Consider the following 21,894-nt stretch of genomic DNA (forward strand, 5'->3'; position numbering starts at 1 on the left):
CCATCTACAACTTAATTTGTATTTGACTTGACGCAGTAGGAGTGGAATCACCACAGACTAACTCAGATAGGAAGTTCAGATTCAGCCCGATACCAAAGCTCGATTTTTACTCCATTACAGCACCCACATAACGGAGACCATGCCGATGGCGACCAGGGGCCTTGCTCGCCCATCTCCGACAGCTGGAGACTCGACAGCTGACAGGTGTGAGGTCAGTGGGCAACAAGGAACCTGCAAACTGACAGCACTCAGCTAATGAGACATGCTGTTAGGGAGGAGTTACTTTTCTCTAGCCAGGCCACTACAAACTTGCTTGGACAGGCAAAGCAGGAGTCTGACTCATCATCGGTCTGGGTGTAATTTCCAGAGGAGAACCATGAGAGGAGGATATTTACACCGAATCATTGACTGTTACTGACGAGACTGAGCCCACTGGAGAGGAAGGTGAGTTAGGGGACGATAAAAAAGTCTTGTCATCACACTATTGCCTTTGGCTGCAGATAGCCAACACGCTGTCTGGGCCCGCCACACATGAGCAGTTGCTTTTGTTTGACGAGTTGTGACAATGGCAAACCTTGCTGCAGATGCTGTTCAACACTCGCTGCGCTCAAAAGTTGAATTATTTGCAACTGACCTTTTGGAGAGCAAACATTTAGACTACAACTTTTCTAGAAACTTAAAAATTGCAAGAGCATATCATCTTTGCAGAGATAAGACACTGGCTTAATTTAAAAATAAATGTGCACTGGTTTATCTTTGGAATCAATATAAATTTCTTGAATATACAGCAGATAACTCATGATGATGTATTGGTTTTGGGCTGCACTTTCAGCACTGATTCTGCAAAAACCAGGATGCTTATGTGTAGGTGGCCACAGGGCAACACAGGTGACAACAAACACACTACTAATATACTAACAATAAGCCTGAGACCTTGATGTAGATATGCCTCTGAGTAAGCTTCAACTGAACCAGAAACTTGGCATGGAATTGAGTATTACCCAGGAAACACACAATCAGAAAACTGAAATCAGAAAATATCTGGAGAGTTTGAAACGGAATAGCAAATAACCTACAGGCAGATCTCAGTTAGATTAGATCACTTTATTAGTCCCCAGAGGGGAAAATAGTCTGGTCACCCATGGACAGTGACTAATGATAAGATACACAAGTCAGACAGGTCACAGCAGAAAATATATGAAAGGCATTCTGGAAACAATACTACTAGAAAAACTAACACACAGACTAACAGACATTCCAAGAGGACATTAGTGTAGGTCAAAGGTTCACCATGCCACTAAGTTAAAAAAAACCTTATTTTAATACAATGAATCGATGAATGACCACAAGCCGACCATTAGTGACGCACCTAAAAACAGGACCAATGAAACAGGCAATACATATGACAAAGGTGAATACAATACCTATAACACAAGACCCTACAAATTAACCTGAAAATGGGCACATATCAAAAGTCACTCAAAAGTTTCACAGCTTTGCGCACTAAAGGCTTTCTAAATCGTTCTGTGGAACATCTCGGCATCCTCGACTACTCACTTAACACACTTTTTCGACTGTGGAAAACCCCATACAGGGGGGTGACCGTCAGACTGAAGTATAGACTGAACGAATGTGATTTCATAGTGCATTGGCCCTAAAATATATTCACTTCAAAGTTTTACAATCTCAAGGAAGTCAGTTCTCTTGGCTGTTTAGTATTCAGTACATACACTAAACCTTAATCTCACCCGCTGTGATTAGGTTCGAGCTCCATGAAAATACTGCAATCTTAAAAAAAGTATCTCAACATCTACTTTTCAGGTCTCCATCCAAATTCAATCTCAAAAAAAGGGTATTTCAAGATGAAATCTACTCTCAGGTGAGAAAACTCATTGTCTTTCTCTCCCCAGTTCATCACTATCTGGAATCCTGGGAGTAGCTGGGTGATGTCCTTGGGTCAACTGGCGATATCAATCTAATGAGGGGAAACTTTATTCAGCTTAGTCCCTAATCTCTTTGGAGATGTGATAAACGAGCGAGGAATATTAGATATTCTGCGATGGTCAAAGCCAAATTAACATCATCTAATTTCCTTTTGTAATTTTAACATTACCAAATTGTGACTTTATTAAATCGGGATACACTATGAGTCACATTTAATTACTGTATTCTCTACAGATGTTAGGATTATTCAAACAAGGTACACATTTCTCAATGATATATTTTCATGAACTGAAAAAAAAAAAAATTAATCCTATTTAAAATGTTTCCTGTTTTGGAGAACGATGATTTTAGTTGGAAAAAAGTAAAAAAAATATTTTATAAACTGTAACATCAGGAGTTATATTCAGGAGGAAAAACATGTTTAATCTAAATAATATTGTCTAAATAAAGACAAACTGACAGCTGCTAACAAAGGCAGAAGTTCATCCTATCCACCTGGTATATTAAAATAAGGGAGACCTTGTGTTATCTGGGCTTTTCTAACATCAAACACATTAAAAAATATGTTTGACTTGTTAAACCCTCTTTCTACGGAAATTGTAAATATCCTCATCAGCTCTTGGTAGCTTCACTTATCAACACCCATTCATGTAATATGAATAGTAGGAATATGAATTTCTAAGTCAGACAGATTCTCTCTGGAAACTGCCAATACTGTTGCCTTCAGTGAGCAAGAAAATTACCAGAATTTCCAGTCTAGACTTGATTTCCAATTCCCTGAAAGGAATACACAGGTCTCTGCCAAATACACTCTTTAGCTAACTTACCAGTGTCCATCACCGTCAGAGAGAAATTTAATCTCTATGTATTGAGAATGCTAAGCCTTACAATGCTGTGTATATAAATCTAATGTGCAAAATCAGCAAGCCCCAAATCATATTAAAACTATTATACAGGGGCACTACATTGAAAAAAACAAACTAATTTCTTTTTTGGCACACATTAGTAAGTTGATACAAGAGCTTATTTGACAGCTAAGGGTTTGCTCATAACAAAAACGTTAACTGCATTAGAATTGGGCGTTTAGAGCTGTATGTGCAGGAACTGTAGGTACTGAAATCATTCAAAACCCTAGAGTTTTTCTATACTTTTAAGGTTTTAAGGCATGGAACTATAGCATTTCATGAACAGTATTATTGTGATATATTGCAATGAGGCTGGGCGTTGCCAAGGACATCGGGCTACGATTGGCTACTGATACTATGGGCCTCTTGGATATATCTATGGAAGATTTAAAATAAATAAATAAAAACAAGTCAATCAAAGACAATACACATTCTTTTATGTATTTCCTTTTTATGTATACATTTACTGTGTCAAAATTATATTTAAAAAGTACAGTTATATGCTAAAGTTTGGCAAAATTATATTTTGTCAATTTTTGAAATGAAAAGAGGTAAATAAAACCCCTGCAGCAAAAAGACATTTCAAAAAAATTAGCCCAGCCCTCACAGTCCTCTGACCAGAACATCTTTGGTAATCTTTGGGTAGAGCTTAAACATGTTGTGTGTGCAAGACAGACTAAAAATATCTCAGAAGTTGAAGTGATTTGCAGGAAGAGTGGGTGAAAATTCCTAAACAAGAACAGAAAGTCTTTTAGCTGGTTACAACAACAACAACAACAACAACAACAAAAAAAAAAAAAAAAAAAGATTTTGCCACAATTAATTTGTATTTTCCTATTTTTTAAGTTCATGAAATAATAAATAAGTGCATTAATATTTGAAGAAAGGCTAATTTTTTCCACGTCTGTTTGCTGCAGGGGTTGTATTTACTTCTTTCAACTTTAAAAATCAACAAAATTATTTGCCCAAACTTTTACATACAACCCTATATTACAAAGGTAATATTTAGCTTCCAACCCAATCCCAACTCCATTTGCTGTATCTGTTTACAGGACAACCAAACAAACGTACATTGTTTTAATAAAGATGTCAATCAAAAATAATGGCACGGGTGGTTTCCCACACAACAGCCGGACTCCCAACAGGAGTTGGTTCCTGGCTCACTGTAGCTGCTCCTTCTTGTTTATTATATCTTTGCAATATTTAAAACTGCTCAGTTGTCAAAAAATGCTGAAAAAGGTCGTTGTCCTACTCTGTAGACATTTTTTTTAAGAACTTTAGTTTTTTTTTTGTTTTTTTTGCCTTTATTTGACAGCAGTGGAAGAGAAATACAGACTGGAAACGTGGGGAGGATAAAAAGGGGTATGACATTCAACAAAGGTCCCCCGACCAGGAGTCAAATTGTGGACGATGAGGTAATGTCGTATGCGCCTTAACCACTAAGCTACTGGGGCGCCCCCACGAAATGGTTTTAATGTGACAGGTAGTCTGTCAAGGCTACCATCAGCTGGTTTCAGCCATGATAAACTTTATTCAGGGTTTATACCCCCAAGCTGTGACTGGACAGTTGATTGTTTTTCATTCTGGCATCCACGAGGCATCTCAAAAAAGAAAAAGATCCCGTACACCTCTATACCTCATCATGAAATCTATTGACAGCTACTTTGCATTTAGTTTCGGCACGGCTATGCAGTCCTCTACTGGATAACACTAAAATGCAATACAACTCACTTTGTTTTCTGTGTTGAGATTTGATGTAAATGTGGCACTAAAAATCCTTAAGCCACATTGAAAACCAATTAATTTACTTATTTAAGACAAGAAGCTAATTGTCTTTTTTAATACCTGTATCTTTTTCATTTAATGATTACAATGAATGCATACATAAAAAGGAAATACATATGATAATGAGTTTTGTATTCCCTTTTACTTCTTTGTTTGATTTGTTTTTATGAATGCATTTTAAATCTTCCACAATTTTATGCATGTACTGTAGCAACAGTATGTACTATAAGTGAGGAGCCTGGTTCAAATCAGATCCATGTCAACAAATCGACCAGTTAGAGTAAAGTAGAATCTCTTAAAGATAAAGCAAGTATTATTGCAACCTAGGTATGAAACTAAACATGCTACGTGCAATTAATTGTAGAACAGGCACCACTGACTGAGTTATGAAGTTTCATTAATTTAAGAATTATTTTCTACTCTAAATACATTTTGTCAGCAAAGTCCATTCAACCTATACAAGAGGGAAATTCCAAAAATAAATGATCTGGTTGTCCCGATGTACAAATTCTATAATACAAAAAGAGGTCTTTGTAAGATAATTGGACAAGTGGAGGAAGCAAAAAGAATAAAATGATCCCAGTTGGTGGGGAAATGGCGGCACGAATGTGTAAGTGTCACAGATGAAAAACAGCAGCCTAGCAACAGACAAAAGCCATCATACAACTCCAGCCTGTAACCAAAATGAATTTCTGGTTGATATGCCATGCAGCGGAGGGTTGTGCTGCTATGAATTATTGAGCCAGATTCCAGTTTTGCTCTTTTAAAGTCCCATATAACAGAGGAATGACTGTAAGGGGAGCAGATGGCCAACGCACAACACAATAGAGCAGTCAGAAACCAGACATAGTTCCAGTGACTTCATTTCTAGAGTATCTTCATCCACATGCACCCCAAGAGTGGGTGGGGTTGAACGTTCATAAAGGTTCTTTGAGGAGTTGGTAGCACAGGGTTAGATCAGAGGGAACCCAACCATTCAGACCAAGAATTTTACAAAGTACAAAAACACCAAGATATCAGTGTTGGCAGAGGAAGACGTGGCAAAAAACACAAGAAACATCTAAAACTTCACCCCCTCCATAGACTTTGATCGTCTGTGAATGTGCAGCGCCAAGATTTCTGTCTGATCTTGGCCTGAGCAGAATATCAGATTCATTGTGCTCTGACCTCCCACAGACCTGATATTAGGGCAAACGTGCAGGCCTTATAGGAGGGCTTAACAGCTTTTTATAAAAACTGACTGAATTGACATTAAAAATGCATTTACACTTGTACTTGGTATTATCAAACAAATAACAGCAATGCCAGGAGCTAGGCAACATCCAATAAAATCTATAAAATCTAAAATCTATGTAAAATCATGTCCTTTCTAATGCTTACCAGCTCACACAATAATGACCTACGTCAGCAGTGTATTGTTATGCTTTACTCCCCTGCCATCTATTTACATGAACCTACTTATACCTCACCGTGTATTCAGACAAAGATGTAGGAAGAGGCTATTATTGTCCGCCGAAGCATAATAAACATGAAGGCACTTCAAGCAGAGATTCAAAAGTTAAGTTCCTGAGTCGCTAAAAGGGTTCCCGAGTTCCTGGAAAAGTTACTACATTGTATAGGGACTACATGAAAATCAAAAAGGGACAAGGCTCAACTCTGGTCCAAAGTCTACCACAAATATACTTAATATTTCTGCTAAGAATTCAAACACTACTCTCACTACAGTTTTACATGGCCCTGATGTCAACAGCCCACAATTCCATTTTAACATCCCCAGAACGCATCTGGAGAGACCTGGTCATAAGCCTTCCCAAAGTTCAAGTACATGTACAAAATGGCTGGACAATGTCCAAAAGGTCCCTCAAGTATCTTTTCAAGACTAAAGACCTGGTCCACTCTCCCACAACCAAGATGGCTCATTGCCCTCTCCTGATTCTGAGGTTCAACAAACGCCAGGAGTCAGCTTCCACGAATGCGGCACAAGTTGATACCAAGGTCTTGAGAGCAAATTTTCATAGGCAGAGACCAGAACGTTAAGACCCCTGCCTTTGCTGCCAACTCAGTGGGACATGGCAGCAAACGTGGGTACAGGCCTAGCTACCTGGCAGTCGCCTGCAAGTTCCCTTCCTCAGGCCTGATTCCAGGATGAGGCCTGTTTCCCTAATCTGGGCGAGACTGTGCCTTCCATTAGACACCAGCATAAATATCTTTCAATTGCTCTTGCTTTAGCCCCTCACCTGGGACAAACCAAAGAAGACCCAACAAAGAACTGCTGCCCTGGAAAACACAACTTCCAGGGAGGTAACTGGGACATCACTGACTCAAGAATTTCATTTGTAGATATATCAAAGATTTTTGGGCCCAGGTTTGTATATCTTTGTGTGAAAAGTATGAACGGGTTTTGACTGGGTCACACCTGTGGAAAAAATGGGGAGTAAAAAAGGGGGTTGGAAAGAGAAAAAAGGCCTTTGTTCACATTACCTTCCGTGATGCATGAATGTCGAAGAACTGCTTATGCCGGACACTGAAGGGCTCCTTGGTTTTGTCAATCTGTCCAGTCTTCATCTTTTCCATCCGGGGAGAAATGATCTCCTTTTCTATGCAGAACAGTCGGGTATTGAAATTACACTGGCCAACAGGCTGTCCCTGAAACACACACACACACACACACACACACACACACACACACACACACACACACGCACACGCACACGCACACGCACACGCACACGCACACACACACACACACACAAAAACGTTCAACAAACAATTCATAGACATTCATGTATGATAATTATGAGCACACTTTGCTGGAAGAGAGATCATTGCTATCAATATTAATACAATAAATAAACTTAAATAATACTCTCTAGAATAGTCCTTATTTCTCCATAATAACATTAATGCATCTAACATACATAAAATATGTATATATTTATAAAATAAATCTTTTTTGGAAAATATTTTACAGATATTCCAAGATTAATGAGCTGCCAAATTATCTGGCACGGCAACACTGTTAATCTTACTTTTGTGAGGTAGAGGACTAACACTTTTGTGATTCAGAACAAGACAGGCATCTTCAAAAGTGGACAAATTGACCTCTACACCATTGCCATGCCAAATCTGATGTACATTTTGTGTAGCTTCTGTTGGAATCCCCTTTTATAGCCTGACATGTAGCAAGGTTGTGATGAAAATAGGTACTGGGGATGAAACAATTAGTTGATGAATAAGTTGGTCAATCAACAAAAAGGCATTTGCAAATAAAATCTGTACAATCTTATGCAATTTTATACAATAGCTCTGCTATACATTCTACCTTTGCAAATTTTAAAATGTTCACTTTTTGGTGGCGCTGTCAGAAATGTGTAAATACAATTAAATTTCTACCAGATCTGCAACAATTAGTAGATCTGCAGGAAATTCATTAACAACAATTCTGATAATTGATAATTCGTTTCCGTAACTTTTCAAATGTTTATTAGTGAGGTCATAGATAAAGGTCGTGTTGTAGTTCACTACATTATATTGAGAATTGTTTCGAATCTTTTGTCCTCCATGTAATTGAAATAGCACCTCTCTGACTGTGTCAACAAAAGCTGAAAATTACAGGCATCATAAAAGTAGACTTTATGGCAGAGCAGTTTTATTGGATTGCATTAGACTGTACAGGTGTCTCCTAATAAAAGGGGAAACTGAGTGTATTGTGATAATCATATAAAAGCTTAAGTATTTTTTTTTAATTTTCTTTATTACAAATGCAAAAAATCTGGTTCCAGCTTCTAAAATGTGAATATTTACTGTTTTTCTTCTTCCTCTATTATACAAACTGAATATTGTTAGGTTTTGATATGATAAGGTATTGATAAGATATGTAAATCTGTCAACTTGGGCCCTAACTAGCACTATAAAACCTTGGCATACACAGTAACATCCAGCCCCTAAGTATCTGCATGTATCTCTCATTTATAGCTACACCATAGGTGAGTAGTACAGCGGGCCTTAACATCAGTTGAGCTCATGGGAATAGACGCCAAGAGTACACAGCACAGTGTGAATTACTTTTTCTTTGTCACTATGACAACAGCTTCCTCGCATCATTGGCCAGCCTCACACAGTTGTCACAGCAACCTGAGCCATCACCTGCCTCTCAAACAGACAGGGCCACTAAGGCAGAGCAAAGGTGCCACCAAACCCATCTGGGTGGACCACTGTGACTGTGGCAGAGAAACAAATACAACTTTGTTCACACAGCTCTTGCCCCCGGGTAATTAATAAAGACGCTTAGAAGAAAATGAGAGCAGCCAAGTAACACAGCCAAACACGACCGTATGACCACATTAAAGCGTTAAATGGAGCAGAGGAGTTTTGATCAAACCACCGTGGTACAACCACCACAAATCTTTGTTGCTCAGCTGACAGAGTGATAAAACATAATGACTCACAGATTTCAATTTTGTCAGCACAAGAAAAAGAGAATAACTGACAGAAGAAGAAAAAGGGAAAAGTGAGTTCTGAAAATCTGCCAGATGGGAACGGAGTAAACGCATGGCAACAGTGTGACATTTAATCAGAGACAATAAAAGGATCTCAAACTCAGCAAACAAGGGGAATTTTTTTTTTTTTTTTTTTTTTGCCAATAGAGAGAGAGAAAAAGAATTAGCGTAAACATTTTCTATATCACCTGGACATGATGAGCAGAAAAAAATCATTTAAAAATGCCTTCCTGCAAATACTTTGCACAATTTCAATCTATCAAGTAAACCGGATGTTTTCTTAATTAGTTGAAATAGGCAAAAGCTTTGCCCCTTTTTAAAACAGATAGCCAATTAACATTATCAAACCACAGACTAATTTCCATTTCTCTGTGGTTTTTAAAGTACTACATACTTTGGCAAGATGACATTGTTTTTAATTATGTTTGAGTACTTCAACAAAGGTATTCTCTACTCTGATCAGTTTGGTTACAAAGAAAAACTTCAGCCGTTTAATGATATGAATAGAGAACTTGAGATACATCTATATACATATACACACACACACACACACACACACACACAAATACACAAATACACATATATACATAAAACATGATCGAAGCTTTTCTATGGTGGTCCTCTAGGTTCAATTTTAAGTCCCTTCATTCATTCATTCATTCATTCAAATGACCTTATCGTGAGGATTTAAGTTTTGTTATTTTTTTTGTCTGATAATGTGGGGAAACACTTACATCAGACATACATCACATCAGAAGACTCATATTTCTTTTGAAAATTTCTCCTCGTGTTATATTATTCTATTACTTATCCCTACATGTTATGCTTCCTGGTATGTAATCTTTTACATGTAAAGTTCACTGTCAAATATGGCTGCAACTAACAATTATTTATAGTATCTTTTAATCTGCCAGTTTCTTTACTGATTATTCATTGTGTCTGTTAACTGAGAGAAAACAGTGAAAAATGCCTGTTATAATTTCCCTCCGTCCAAGGTGAAGTCTTCCAATGTCTTGTTTTGTCCAACACTCCAAAACACCAAGTTATTCGATTTACTGTCACAAAAGACAGAAAATTATCAAATCCTCACATTTGAGAAGCTGGAACCAGCAAATGTTTTGGATTTTGGTTTTAAAATAAATGAAAATTATTCAGTCATGAAAATAGTTGCAGAATAAATTTCTGTCTGGATTCTCCTCCAAATGCCAACATTTTTCATTCTGCATTTTTTTTTTTTTTTTTAATTCAACATTGCGTGTTGTTTTTACCCTTTTAAAGTGTTGAAATAAAATAGACGTCAAAAATATATGGTGCAACATGTCCACCTTTATTGTTCCTACACCAGTGAGTTATGGATCAATATTTCCCGATCTATATCTAGAGGCATTGAGCGGGAAGGTGTAACTTGGGGGCATTTGTATTCAGCTTTGTTTTTTTCTTTTTTTGGGGGTAAAGGCCACTTCTCTTCTCGAGAGCTTTCTGTGGAATTATTGGAGATGGGGTAGGAAAAGGATTTCTGGTCAAAGTGAATGAGAAGGTGGATGACCAATAATTACTTACGATTAGGTGCAATTACAAGACTGTACTGTCTTGTGAGTCACACAGATGTTTGGCAAAAAAAGAAAAGATCAGGGTATTTTTCTAAGTATGGAGACGATGTCTTCTGAATGCATCTTCAAACAATTACTTTTCATATATAACACAGAAAATACAGCCGTGCCTGCTGTGTGTACTGATACTATAACTTGGGAGAAAAAAACACAATCATTATTGTTTAAACATGGCGTGAAGGATGGCTGCTCTGTTTCTCATAAGAAGACATGACTCCATTTTGAATTAAACTAATACTTTCTTCCAAATAGAGACAAAATTTGAAAATGTAGCCCTCAGGAGTAACAACATGGCATTAAAATCCAGATTGTAGAATAAAAAGATTCACGCTGATCATGAGTCTTTAAATCAAGGAAATTATGAAATGTACAGTTTGGAAACCAACTCCAACTACTATCCCAGTTACGCAATTAAGAATGCATGTTGCCTGGGTGACTCAAGGGCTCCTTTATTTTAGCCCATTTATACTGAATCTTAAACCATGTGACCATTGTTAAATTTAGAGATTAAACAACTAGTTGATTTTAAGGAAATTAATCTGAAAGTATTTTGATAATCAATTAAGCATTTAGGTCATTTTTAAAAACAAAAATGCCAAATATTCTCTTGGTACTTATTCTCAAACCTGTTGATTTGCTGCTTCTCTCTACTTTACATTATTGTAAATTGAAAATCTTTGGGTTTTGGATGATTAGCTGAAGCGGCTAAAAAACAGTGAAGGGCAAAAAACAGGTGAAGAGTAAATATTGGCGGCCTGTTATTACTCCATTGGGATGCTCCAACGCTGCACTGTGTTTGCTAATGCGTTAGCTATAACGAGTTGATAGTGGAGGCAGTATGAGATGACTGCGTCTCTGTGACTTGGTTTTACAGTCTGTCTGACTTGTGCGATGCAGCCCTAACAACTCTGTAAGGGCAATTTATCAACTACAGATAAGGTCACAGGCAAAATAAAGTTTCGACTCTCATTTCAGCATTAGCTGTTTTTTCTTTTAGGGTGACTGCAGAAAGCGCACTGCATCCTCCTGGATGCAACAGCTGGTGTTATGTCCCACACATTCTTCACCATCTGTCAGCTGTGTCATCAGGACAGAACAAGATGTAAGTGTGGATGATTCAAGGCATGTGCTGTCCATGCCCGTTCAACAGGAAAACACGGCAGATATGCGTCCCCTAAACCCAAAATTACTGGGAATAAAGACCAATTTTATCGATACCCTGTTTTTTTTTTTTTTTTTTTTGGAGTGGTTCTAGTGCATAATGTGTCTCGATAATTCACTGCTCTCAGAGAAAAATATATCCTTCAATCCAGGGAACTGAATCATAAATCCAACGTTAGTCACATATGGATTTAGAACAACCTGTGGTCTGTAAGAATATATGGCCAACACAGGTTCTCCTCAATATATAGTTCTGAGTTTATACTGTATACAGTACTGTAAAGATTCTTTAAATATTATCAAAAAAAACATGAAATAATTAATCCACTGATGCAGTCATCAGTAATGGAAACGTGGCTCAAACAAAGACAGAAAAAGTGGTCGGAAAAACTAAAAAGATTGTGTCAAGACCAACAAGATACAGTTCAATGCATTACATAACTCAATTTATGGGTAAACTGAATGGAGTGCATAAAGAATCTATATATAAACACACATTAAATGTTAAACACCAGAGAGCCACAGAATCAGAATTCCTCAGATTGAGGCTGGAGGGGCTGAAGGATGAACTCAAGAATACAGCAACAACAGTAACAGTAGTGGGAATAATGACGAAAGCTCTGTGACTATCTCGGATAATTTGGGATAAATGGCATTACACACTGGTGACAAAAATCAGTGTTGGGACCATGGGCTTAATGTGCAGCTTCCCTAGGGATATTTCTAACAAAAACATTCTAGGCTTTTAAGCTGTTTTGGCCTAAAACTGTTATAACCACAAATCTCGCTTATCTGTTACATCATAGGACACAAGTTATATTTAAAGCCAATGTCAAAGAGTTTTTTTTTTTTTTTTTATAAACATGATTTATTCTCCCTGGGGTTTTAATCCAGATGTCATCATCTATTACTAGTATGTTGCTTATATTGTGATTGGGAGGAGAAATGCCTTCAATTTAAGAAATTTTCTATAATTTTCCTGTGGTGTTTATGCAGTAAAATCAATACGTGAACACAGAATATTCAAATCTCAGATCCAAATCCCAAATAATGTGAGCATCTTTACCCAACGAGGAGCCTCCAGCCCCTGCAACTTTATTTCACCATCTTCCATCAACTTTAAGAGCCAGGATTTTTCTCTCTCTAGCCTTAGGTGACAGTTTATTTATATCTAAAAATGTAGACTGACAGGTCATGGGCCACAATTTATGACAATAGTCTTGCTAGTGACACTATAACATTAGACCCTGAGGTCTAATGTTCCTGCTCCTTTATGAGTCATGTTAATGCAGAGAAGGGCTTATCTCTCAGATACGGTTCAAAAACAGCATAAAAGAAAATCCATCTTATACATTTGCAAAGAGCTGTCAGATCACTATGTTTCAGCGGGGTTTAAGGGTGGGAAGTTGATGTACGGAAATAAAAAAAATTAAAAAAACACTTTTTCAACAACAGAAATTTAGATTCATGACTATATTTATTTCAAATGCTAAAATTCACTTTCCTTGTATTATGAATTCAGCAAAACAACATGAAAAAGGGAATAAAAGGCTTTGGGTGAACTGTGCTAAATAAAGGGCAGTGGAAATGGTAGGCTTCCCACTTGATAACTAAGAACAGTAGTATTCGACAAAAAAATCCATTGCACAACAGTAACCGTGTCTTGCATTGAATTTTCGGGCTATTTGGTTATCAAATAGAGAGCGCGGCTGCCTTCCCAGCTACATTGTACTATAACTGTCCTCATTATAACCACTTATTGCCTTAATCAATGTGCAGATGTTAGACTAGATGTTGAACATGGAAATGAAGGTGGAGACTGATCTCACAATCTTAGGCAAAATTCGGATCAAATTCCCACCAGAGCGATTTGGCTGCATTGTGATTTACGAGGAAGCGCCAGGACTAGTGATTATCCACTCTATGCTCTGCTTATGCGAAAGTCATTACCGCCATAGGCGCTGAGTAGATGAAGCACAAACTTCAAAGATGACAACAAACTGCTGGTGAAGTGATGCTGCCGCTGGTTTGAGAGGAGTGATGCAGCCCAGTTACTATTCTTGGCGTGGAAAGCCCTGCAGAGCCACAGACTGTACCTGCAGAAAAAAACTTCTCAAGCAGAAGTAAATGGAGCTGATGTGAGTAAAACAGTCCATCCCTCAACAGATAAGGTTTGCGCTGTGAATGTTATAAGCACTCCTTTCTGCTCAGCTGTGGATCTGATTGAGCCAGTTATCTTGTCTAATTCTGCACCTAAAGCGAGATTATTTTGGCAAGATGACAGATGACAAGGTCAAAGTGTCAGGAGAAAGACGGGGATGTCAAACTCAAAACTCCACACTTTTATTATTTCAAGATAACAGCTTTCTACAACAACTTGAAAGTTAAGGACATATATGTAATTGTTGTTGTGTCTTCATCACATCTTGTCAGTTCCCCCACAGTGGGGGAGCTGACAGTGACTGACAAGCAGCCAACAACTTTCTAGGAAAACAAAAATGCTCTTTTTTTTAATACTTTGCAAAGAAAAAAAAGAGATAGAAATTGGAGCGATTCGTAAGCATCACTACTATCAACGTAAAAACACTCCGACTAAGAATATCAATGGCTCTGACATAAACAGTGCGGGAATAACGCATTTATTTCAAAATCCACAGAACTACATAAATTCTGACCCTTCACACACAGCTAAATTACCCATCACGGAAAAGAAGACACACACTTCTCATTACACTCTAATAAAAAGCATACCGTTATTGTATTTTGCCCGGCTTTCCAAACAAGTAATGTGTCACGGCCATGGGCCTGGCAGGTGGTGTATTCTCCCCCCTGCTGCATCAGGATGGAGGCTCGATGCCAAGGAGCAGCCGACCACAGATAATGGAGAAGGCTAATAATGGCCAGCAAGGATCAATAAAGCAGCGCTTTAGTGTTGGCTCAGGGGGGAGTCATGTGGAGTTGCTAACCTCTGCACCATCTTACAAAGACGTTCCCCCTCACCACTGGAGCCTTTATTGAGCTACCTGCTGGGGTGATCCTCTGATCGGTGGAGAAAAGGAGGTGACAGACAAACATAATGGCTAAAGTAAGCCCTCCCCTCCGCTTCCCCTTCCCCTTCATCCTGTGGTTTTCATCAAGTTTTTATAAGGAAGACAGCGGAGGCTTGCTAAGGGGCCTCATTTGTCCCTGCTTGCCTGCCTGCTTGCCATCAGCAGCACGCAGATCGGTTGAAGAGATTAATTAATGTACAGTTCAGAAGAGTGTTAGCAGTTAAAAGCTTAATAGCCTTGTAATGTTGTCCTCAGGCTGTTCAAGAAAAACGGTGAGGTCAAAATAATGTAATGGGAGAAATATGCTATTAACCTATATATATGAGAAAATTTTATATGCGGAGACGCACCAGGGCAATTACTGCTGCCAAACGATAATGCAAAGCAATAGAGGTTCACAAAAAGGTTCACTTCAACATAATTCACAATAATTGACTCTGACGAATGAATGTTAAAGCTTTAAGTTTTATTAACATTTAACGATATTTTAGTTCTAATTTTTTAGCGAATAAGTGTTACTACAAAAAAAAAAAAAAAAAAAAAAAAGGTCAGGGAAGCTCAGCAAAAGCAGTTTCTGTGGTAAAAGCACAAAAGCTTAGCTTATAAATATTCAGCATGGTCACACATAACTCAGGCCCAGTGTTGTGGTTAAGGTCGGGCTTTAATAAAGGCCAGCGTGTGACATGGTGTGGGGTTAAGCAGAGTCATGCTATTCCCTCCAGCTAGCAGACTGACACAGTGACGCCTTTCATGTGCGAATACCGCAGAGCCTGGATGAACACGGTTCTGCTGCCTGCTATAGTACAGCCTTGAAGGAAACCAACCGGGAACTCGATTTTTCAGGCTTGAGGACAAGCACATCCCAGTCCACATTAATGCTTTTTCCTCATGCAACAGCCCAACACCTTGCTCTGATATATTTGCTACCAACTGCTGAAAGACTACAACCACAAAATGACAATTTCCTCTGATGAACCTTGATAGACAGTAAATAAAAAGCAGAGGGCAGAAGGACCTGCTGATAGACCACAGTGTTAATGACATGTGTCCAATTTGCTTTTGATTTATTCCGTCTAAGATCTTCATCTAGCACATTTTCAGGAGCGACAGGTCAGGAAAAGACACCACATTCTCAAAAGGCCAAGGCTACTCACATTGAATTTGATGATGTCGTATATCAAATAGCGGGGGACGGGCTGACCATTCACCTTGTCAATGATCATCTCCTGCAGGAATAAAGACAAGAGTCGGGTCGGGAGAGGGAGTGGAAAAAAAGAGACAGACAGACACATGGTTATTGAGATAAAGATTTATGAGATGTACCAAAAATATAGAAAGAATAGTCCCGAATCTTCGTAGTCTCAACGTCATAGCAAGTTGAAAATGGGGCCTTTTTGAAAGTAGTTATGCAGGATGGGATGCTAGGGGGTGAACACTCTTAAGGAGATGTACAGTATGTTCAGAGAGGGAGATGCCTGCGGCAATGGGAAGGATAGCAGGGAATAGGGGAGGTGTGTGTGCGCGTGCGTGTATTTGTAGGTCGAAAGACATGAAGCAGAAATAGCACTGCACATCCATTATGCAAGCCTCTCAAGTTGAGGGTCAGGTGCAGCGGTGGTGCAGGACGCCAAACAGACATATGATTACTTCTCAAAGAACTGTTACGTCACCACTGCTGAAGTATTGTAAGGGAAAGTAGGATCGCAACTCTGACACATCACCCAATAAAGTTTTGAGAGTGAAGCACCACATTTAGAGAACTATATTTATTACCTTTCCCCTCATTTAATATTTAGGTGACTAACTCACTGTGCTCTACTGCTGTAACTGACAGGTACCAGGGCAGCAGGTGACATGTCACTCAAGGGTTCAGCTTTACGCAACAAATGTACTTTAGGGATTGAAATACTCACGTATCCTTTCTGACCAACATGAACATGGCAGGGTCGCCCGGAAGGTACAAAAACGATGACTGATTTATTCACACTTGTGTTATTTAATATTAACAATGAATAATAGTGGAAATGTTTTGGATCAATTGCAGTCATGCAGTGTTGCAGGCCTCTGTTGGGCAAGTTGACATTTTTAATAGTGCACCAGATCAAGGTTAATTTGGGTCAGGGACTCTGCTGTAGTGCTCGGGCCAGATGAGCCTATCATAAATATTGCACTGTGTTTGACAGCATTCCTGGAAAACCTGATTCATGCACCATTTTCATTACATTTCATTTCAAGTGGCCTCAGACAGCAATTTCTCTCTACTGGACCTGTAACATTTAGACTACTGCTGTTCTCTCTGTGCTGAACGTTGTTAAGCTCCAGTCCTATTGAGCTGGTATAATAATTACATTTTCTAAACAGGACTATTTTTAATTTTTTTTGCACACACATACTACATTAACTAGACTACATCTATGAAGTCTACTGTATACATACAATATTTCTTTTAAAGCAACACTAACCAGAATCTGTTATATTTTCAAAATGGACAGACAAAAATACAAGCTGATTACCGTTCCTTGCCGTCTAAACCAAACCAAACCAAACCAAACAGGCATCTACACAAATATCGTTCTGTGCTAAAGGTGTCTCTTTTGAATGTGAACGAAAAACCTGCTCATGAATCAGACAGACAGTCTTCGAGTCAGGACCATATCCTGTGGAAAAATGCAAGCATAGTGACTGTGACGTCGTCCACAGTTTTCAGCAGGGCTGTCTCCAAGAGGAAGCCTGGGTGGAGCTAAAGTGGGATGAGCGAGGTTATGGCAGTCAACCACCGCGACAGTCCAGAAAAGACGCCTGTTAGTCAAGCAAACATTGCCCAACCTCTCTTTGAGTAGCCAGTTAGCTTAGCTTAGCTTAGCACAAAGAGTGTAAAGAAGTGGACTAGCTAGACTGTCTCTGTTCAACATAACAAAATTTGCCTAAAAGCTAAAGCTCACTAATAGACAAGTTATACCAAGGTGTAAAAATGACATCTAACTCTTTGCAAGACAGCAAATAAGTGCATTTTCCCAAAAAGCCAAACTATTCCTTTAATGTCTCTTTGATGGAACAAATCTCAAAACCGCCTCCAAGACAAACACGTAGAGGTGTACTTAACTAAAAAGGTCCCAGTATCTTGTGGAAAGAAAGTCTTTTCACCTTGTATTTCCACCACAAAAGCTGGGACTTTGTAAATAGCCCTGAATAAAGTGGCAGATTTTGGATGCAACATCTAGCAGCTCCACCGGTGAAAGGCACTTCGACGCTGGCGTCACTGTTAGTGGTGGGTGTAGTTTTTGGAATTTAGCTGAAAGACTATTCATAGTGTGGTACAATTAACAATACCCAAAAGAATTTTTGTGTATCCACTTCTGGCTGACATGATTTCACTTCACATCTCAAAAGACGAAAGGACCAAGCATCATTATTAAAATGCTAAAGCCAGACTGGTGGTGAGGAGAAAGGGAGTGAATGGGAGGCATTCACAGCACAGGAGGAGGGGTTGGAGAGAAGAAATGATGTCATTCCAGGAGCCGCCATCATTATGCATCTGCTGCACTGAACCGTTGCACAGACAGACAGCAGCAGATGAATACATTAATGTGACCAAAGGAAACCGCCAGGAATTCAATCTACACTGTGCCTTCATCCAATCAAAAATGTCCTCAAGTTGATTGAAAGCTCATTAAAAACTGTACCACAAAGCACAATAGACAAAGACCAGTGCCTTTGGGCTATACGTGAAACATATCAGACATCAGAGCTGGGCTTCCACATGGATGACCGTAAACAGCCAAACACATCCTCTGTGAACTGAGAGCCAGAAAAAAAAATCAACTGATGAATAAACAATAGAGTCAAAACAAACCTCGTAGAAATCTAAACACACACCACTCCTTCAAAGGAGCACTAATACGCTGCAATTAAATGTTCTGCCTAAGTGAGGAAACTAAACTCATTGCATCAATCAGCAACTGTTAAGCCAAGAGGAAGCACATACCTATTTTAGATAAAATTAATAAACTCTGACAAAACAAGACTGGGAATAAAACGAAAACAATGAGAGCCAACTTATCTGTTATCTCCTGCACTGGGATACCAAACATAAACAGTGCCAGATATCTATAATCAAATCTCGGCTGACTACACGAATATGCAGCAGTTTCCTTGCCTAAGTTTTCAGTTGGACTCGTGCAGGTGCACATGTGAGTCATGCGCCCCTGCCGCTGGGGAGAGCTGGGACCTGTGTGACCTAAACCGCACAAACATGCAAAAAAAAAAAAAAAAGAAGAAGTCCGAGCCTGCTATTACAGGATGAGGATAAGTCGCCACCCCGGGGAGCTCACTGCTGAGCGCTGCGACACAACACAGTGCACAACAGAGAGGCAACAGTGACAGACAACTGTAAAACATTTCATTAGCTATTTCTCCTGGACATAGATATTCGTTTTCCTGTCAGCTGTCTTTGACAGCTTCTACTGTCAGACTGAATCCCGCTCTTCTTTCACCTCAGGTTTGGAAACTGATGTCAATAATCTGCAAGGCTGAGTAGGAGGGGCAGGATGGGAATGTTGCAAGGTTGGAGATGGAGGGGACAAGCCCTTCCAGTCAAAAGAGGAACAGGTCAACTTTTAAGATTTTCAGCCAGTTTCCAGAAAGGCTAGCGTGGCACAATACATAAAATTTCAAAATAAATTAGTAGGAAAAACAATTACTCACCCCATCCAGTAGAGTATTTGATAAGTGGACACGTGGATCCTTCCGGAAAGGAAACTCTAGGTTTGCTATGTGAAAGATGGTGTTGTCTCTGTCGATCATGAACACTTCATTTTTTCCGTTGATCAACATCATGTACCTGCAGGAGGAGAAGATGTACCATTGTGTAGTTGTAATTACAGGGTGGCAAGTTGTATTTCTGCTGGTCATTATTACTGAAATGCTGGGATGGCTGTTTTTTTCTGAGTCGTTAAAATGAAATGCTACAATGGATACATTTAAGTTTGAATTCATTAGTGTAAATGGTGTTTTCTTTTTACTACACCGGCCCTGAGCTGTTGCCCCCTTATTATCTTGAAGTATTTCTCTACAACAAGAAATAATCATGACTAAATAAACATTAATCAAAGCTTTAAGAAAAAAATAAAAAATAAAACATTTTAACATTATTTATTAAGAAATTAAAGAAAGAGAAATCTGAAATGTAAAATTTCCAAAACTATTCAAACCTTGGACGAAACTAGTTTGTTGATGTAGTATCCCGTCACTCATACTAAGGAGCTTATTGAGAAAATTCTTGCATTGATTATATTCAGATCATAATTTGTCAAAAGTAAACTGAAGTGAAAAAAAAAAAAATCAAATAAAACAGTGGGTTGATTGACAAGCTTTACTGTTTTTTCCCCTTTTAGTGTTAGGAATTTTATTCCTTCAAGATAGTTGGGTAATATGCGCTTCTTCACTGACGATTAACTTCTTCAACATTACAAGTGGAGGCAAGCGAGCAAGGTGACTGAAAAGTAGCCTTGTGAATGTGGCTGTCATGTGACCCGGCCTGTCGAGAGTCTCCCCGCCACAGTAGGTTAGCTGAACTGAAACGTGTAAAAGCTGCACAGGTGGTCGTGTACAGAATATTAAAAAAAAAAAAAAAGGCATAAAATTAGAAAAACAGCATCTTTTTATAACTGATTCAACACAGTGATTTGAGTCACAGTATGGTTGTTTTGCTTTGCTGTTATAAACAAACTATTATGACACATTATCAATACATTAAGCATTGCTCTGCTCAAATTTCCCGTCTACAATATTCTTTCATTGGTTAATTTGGAGGAACGTTGAATTGAAGAGAAACAACACTGGAAATTTGGGCTCCGCTCGGCACCACAAAAACAACAAAGACCCTGCGTGTACCTCTAATGCTTTTATCACGTCTGAAAAAAGAAGAAAGACCACGAAAACAGATACCTGCTAATTACAAAGTATTACCAAAGCAACCACTTTTCCTTTGATCTTACAGCGCTTTTGCGGGACCTATCACTGCAAACAGAGAGATTTTTGGATCAGTGTGACTGTTTGACAAATTATGCTCATCACAACTCGCGACTTTTACCAGCCACCTCTCATAACTACTGCAGGTGGATTTTGATACGAAAGGAGTAGTTTCTTGAGTTCACAAATACTACCTGAACTATTTAGAGCCATGTGAATAAAACATTTCTTACACTGAAATGTTGACGAATTTTACTTTCTATTAAAAATAGTAACTACTTGCCGTGCACCAACACAAAGAGCCTTTCCTTGTGGGAGATTACTCTATCTTCAAATTGCATACATCACCAGTGGTTGGATGATTTGTTTGCATATGCTTGAAGCTCAACTAATCCATGACCAGCCTTTGCGGGTGGGATAAAGACTTGGAAGCAAACATAAAATCACCTGCACAGTCTCCCACAAATTCAACTTCTGCAAGGAATGCAGTGATGAGATAATTTACTGGAATTGGACATCTTGTCACTAAGCGACTTTAAAATCCCTCTGACTGATCGAATGTGGTACAATGCAGTAGTGTCCACTGTATTAGGTACGCATGTACAGTCTAATACAATCCAATACAGCTGATCAGCTATGAAGTCCAGTTTTATAATGCCTAGAGGTGTTGTTTAAACCATATGTTTTAGAGGTCACAGTTGGTGGTGGTGTGATGTACGGCATTAAATCAAAAGGTGTCTCTAATATTCTGCCCACCCCCCATGTATGTATGTAAACATTTTTAACACCTCTCAATATAATGTTGTCCAGTAAACCACCACCTGTAACTATGACCTCAGTAATACAATAATATCTGACAATGTCACCAAAAACTGAACATTGTAAACTCTGTAAAAAAGGTAGAGTTTGAGGCTGAACAGTTGCATTAGATTGTACAGGTGTACCTATTAAGGTGGCCACAGAGTGTAAA

The 21,894-nt window shown here is 38.7% G+C and overlaps 1 protein-coding gene across 3 annotated transcripts in view; it reads right to left on the reverse strand.

Moving 5' to 3' along the window:
* rngtt (RNA guanylyltransferase and 5'-phosphatase) overlaps positions 1-21,894 on the reverse strand; it is an 86,615-nt gene that overhangs the window by 42,722 nt on the left and 21,999 nt on the right. For all 3 annotated transcript variants that reach the window (XM_040125873.1, XM_040125872.1, XM_040125874.1), the window contains exons 9-11: positions 19,659-19,794; positions 16,109-16,180; positions 7,116-7,280 (exon numbers count right to left, since the gene is read on the reverse strand). In XM_040125873.1, coding sequence (XP_039981807.1) covers positions 7,116-7,280; positions 16,109-16,180; positions 19,659-19,794 — 373 coding nt within the window. The remainder of the gene's footprint in view (positions 1-7,115; positions 7,281-16,108; positions 16,181-19,658; positions 19,795-21,894) is intronic.

The sequence above is a fragment of the Xiphias gladius genome, chromosome 4 (genome assembly GCF_016859285.1).
Source record: "Xiphias gladius isolate SHS-SW01 ecotype Sanya breed wild chromosome 4, ASM1685928v1, whole genome shotgun sequence".
Lineage (NCBI taxonomy): Eukaryota > Metazoa > Chordata > Actinopteri > Istiophoriformes > Xiphiidae > Xiphias > Xiphias gladius.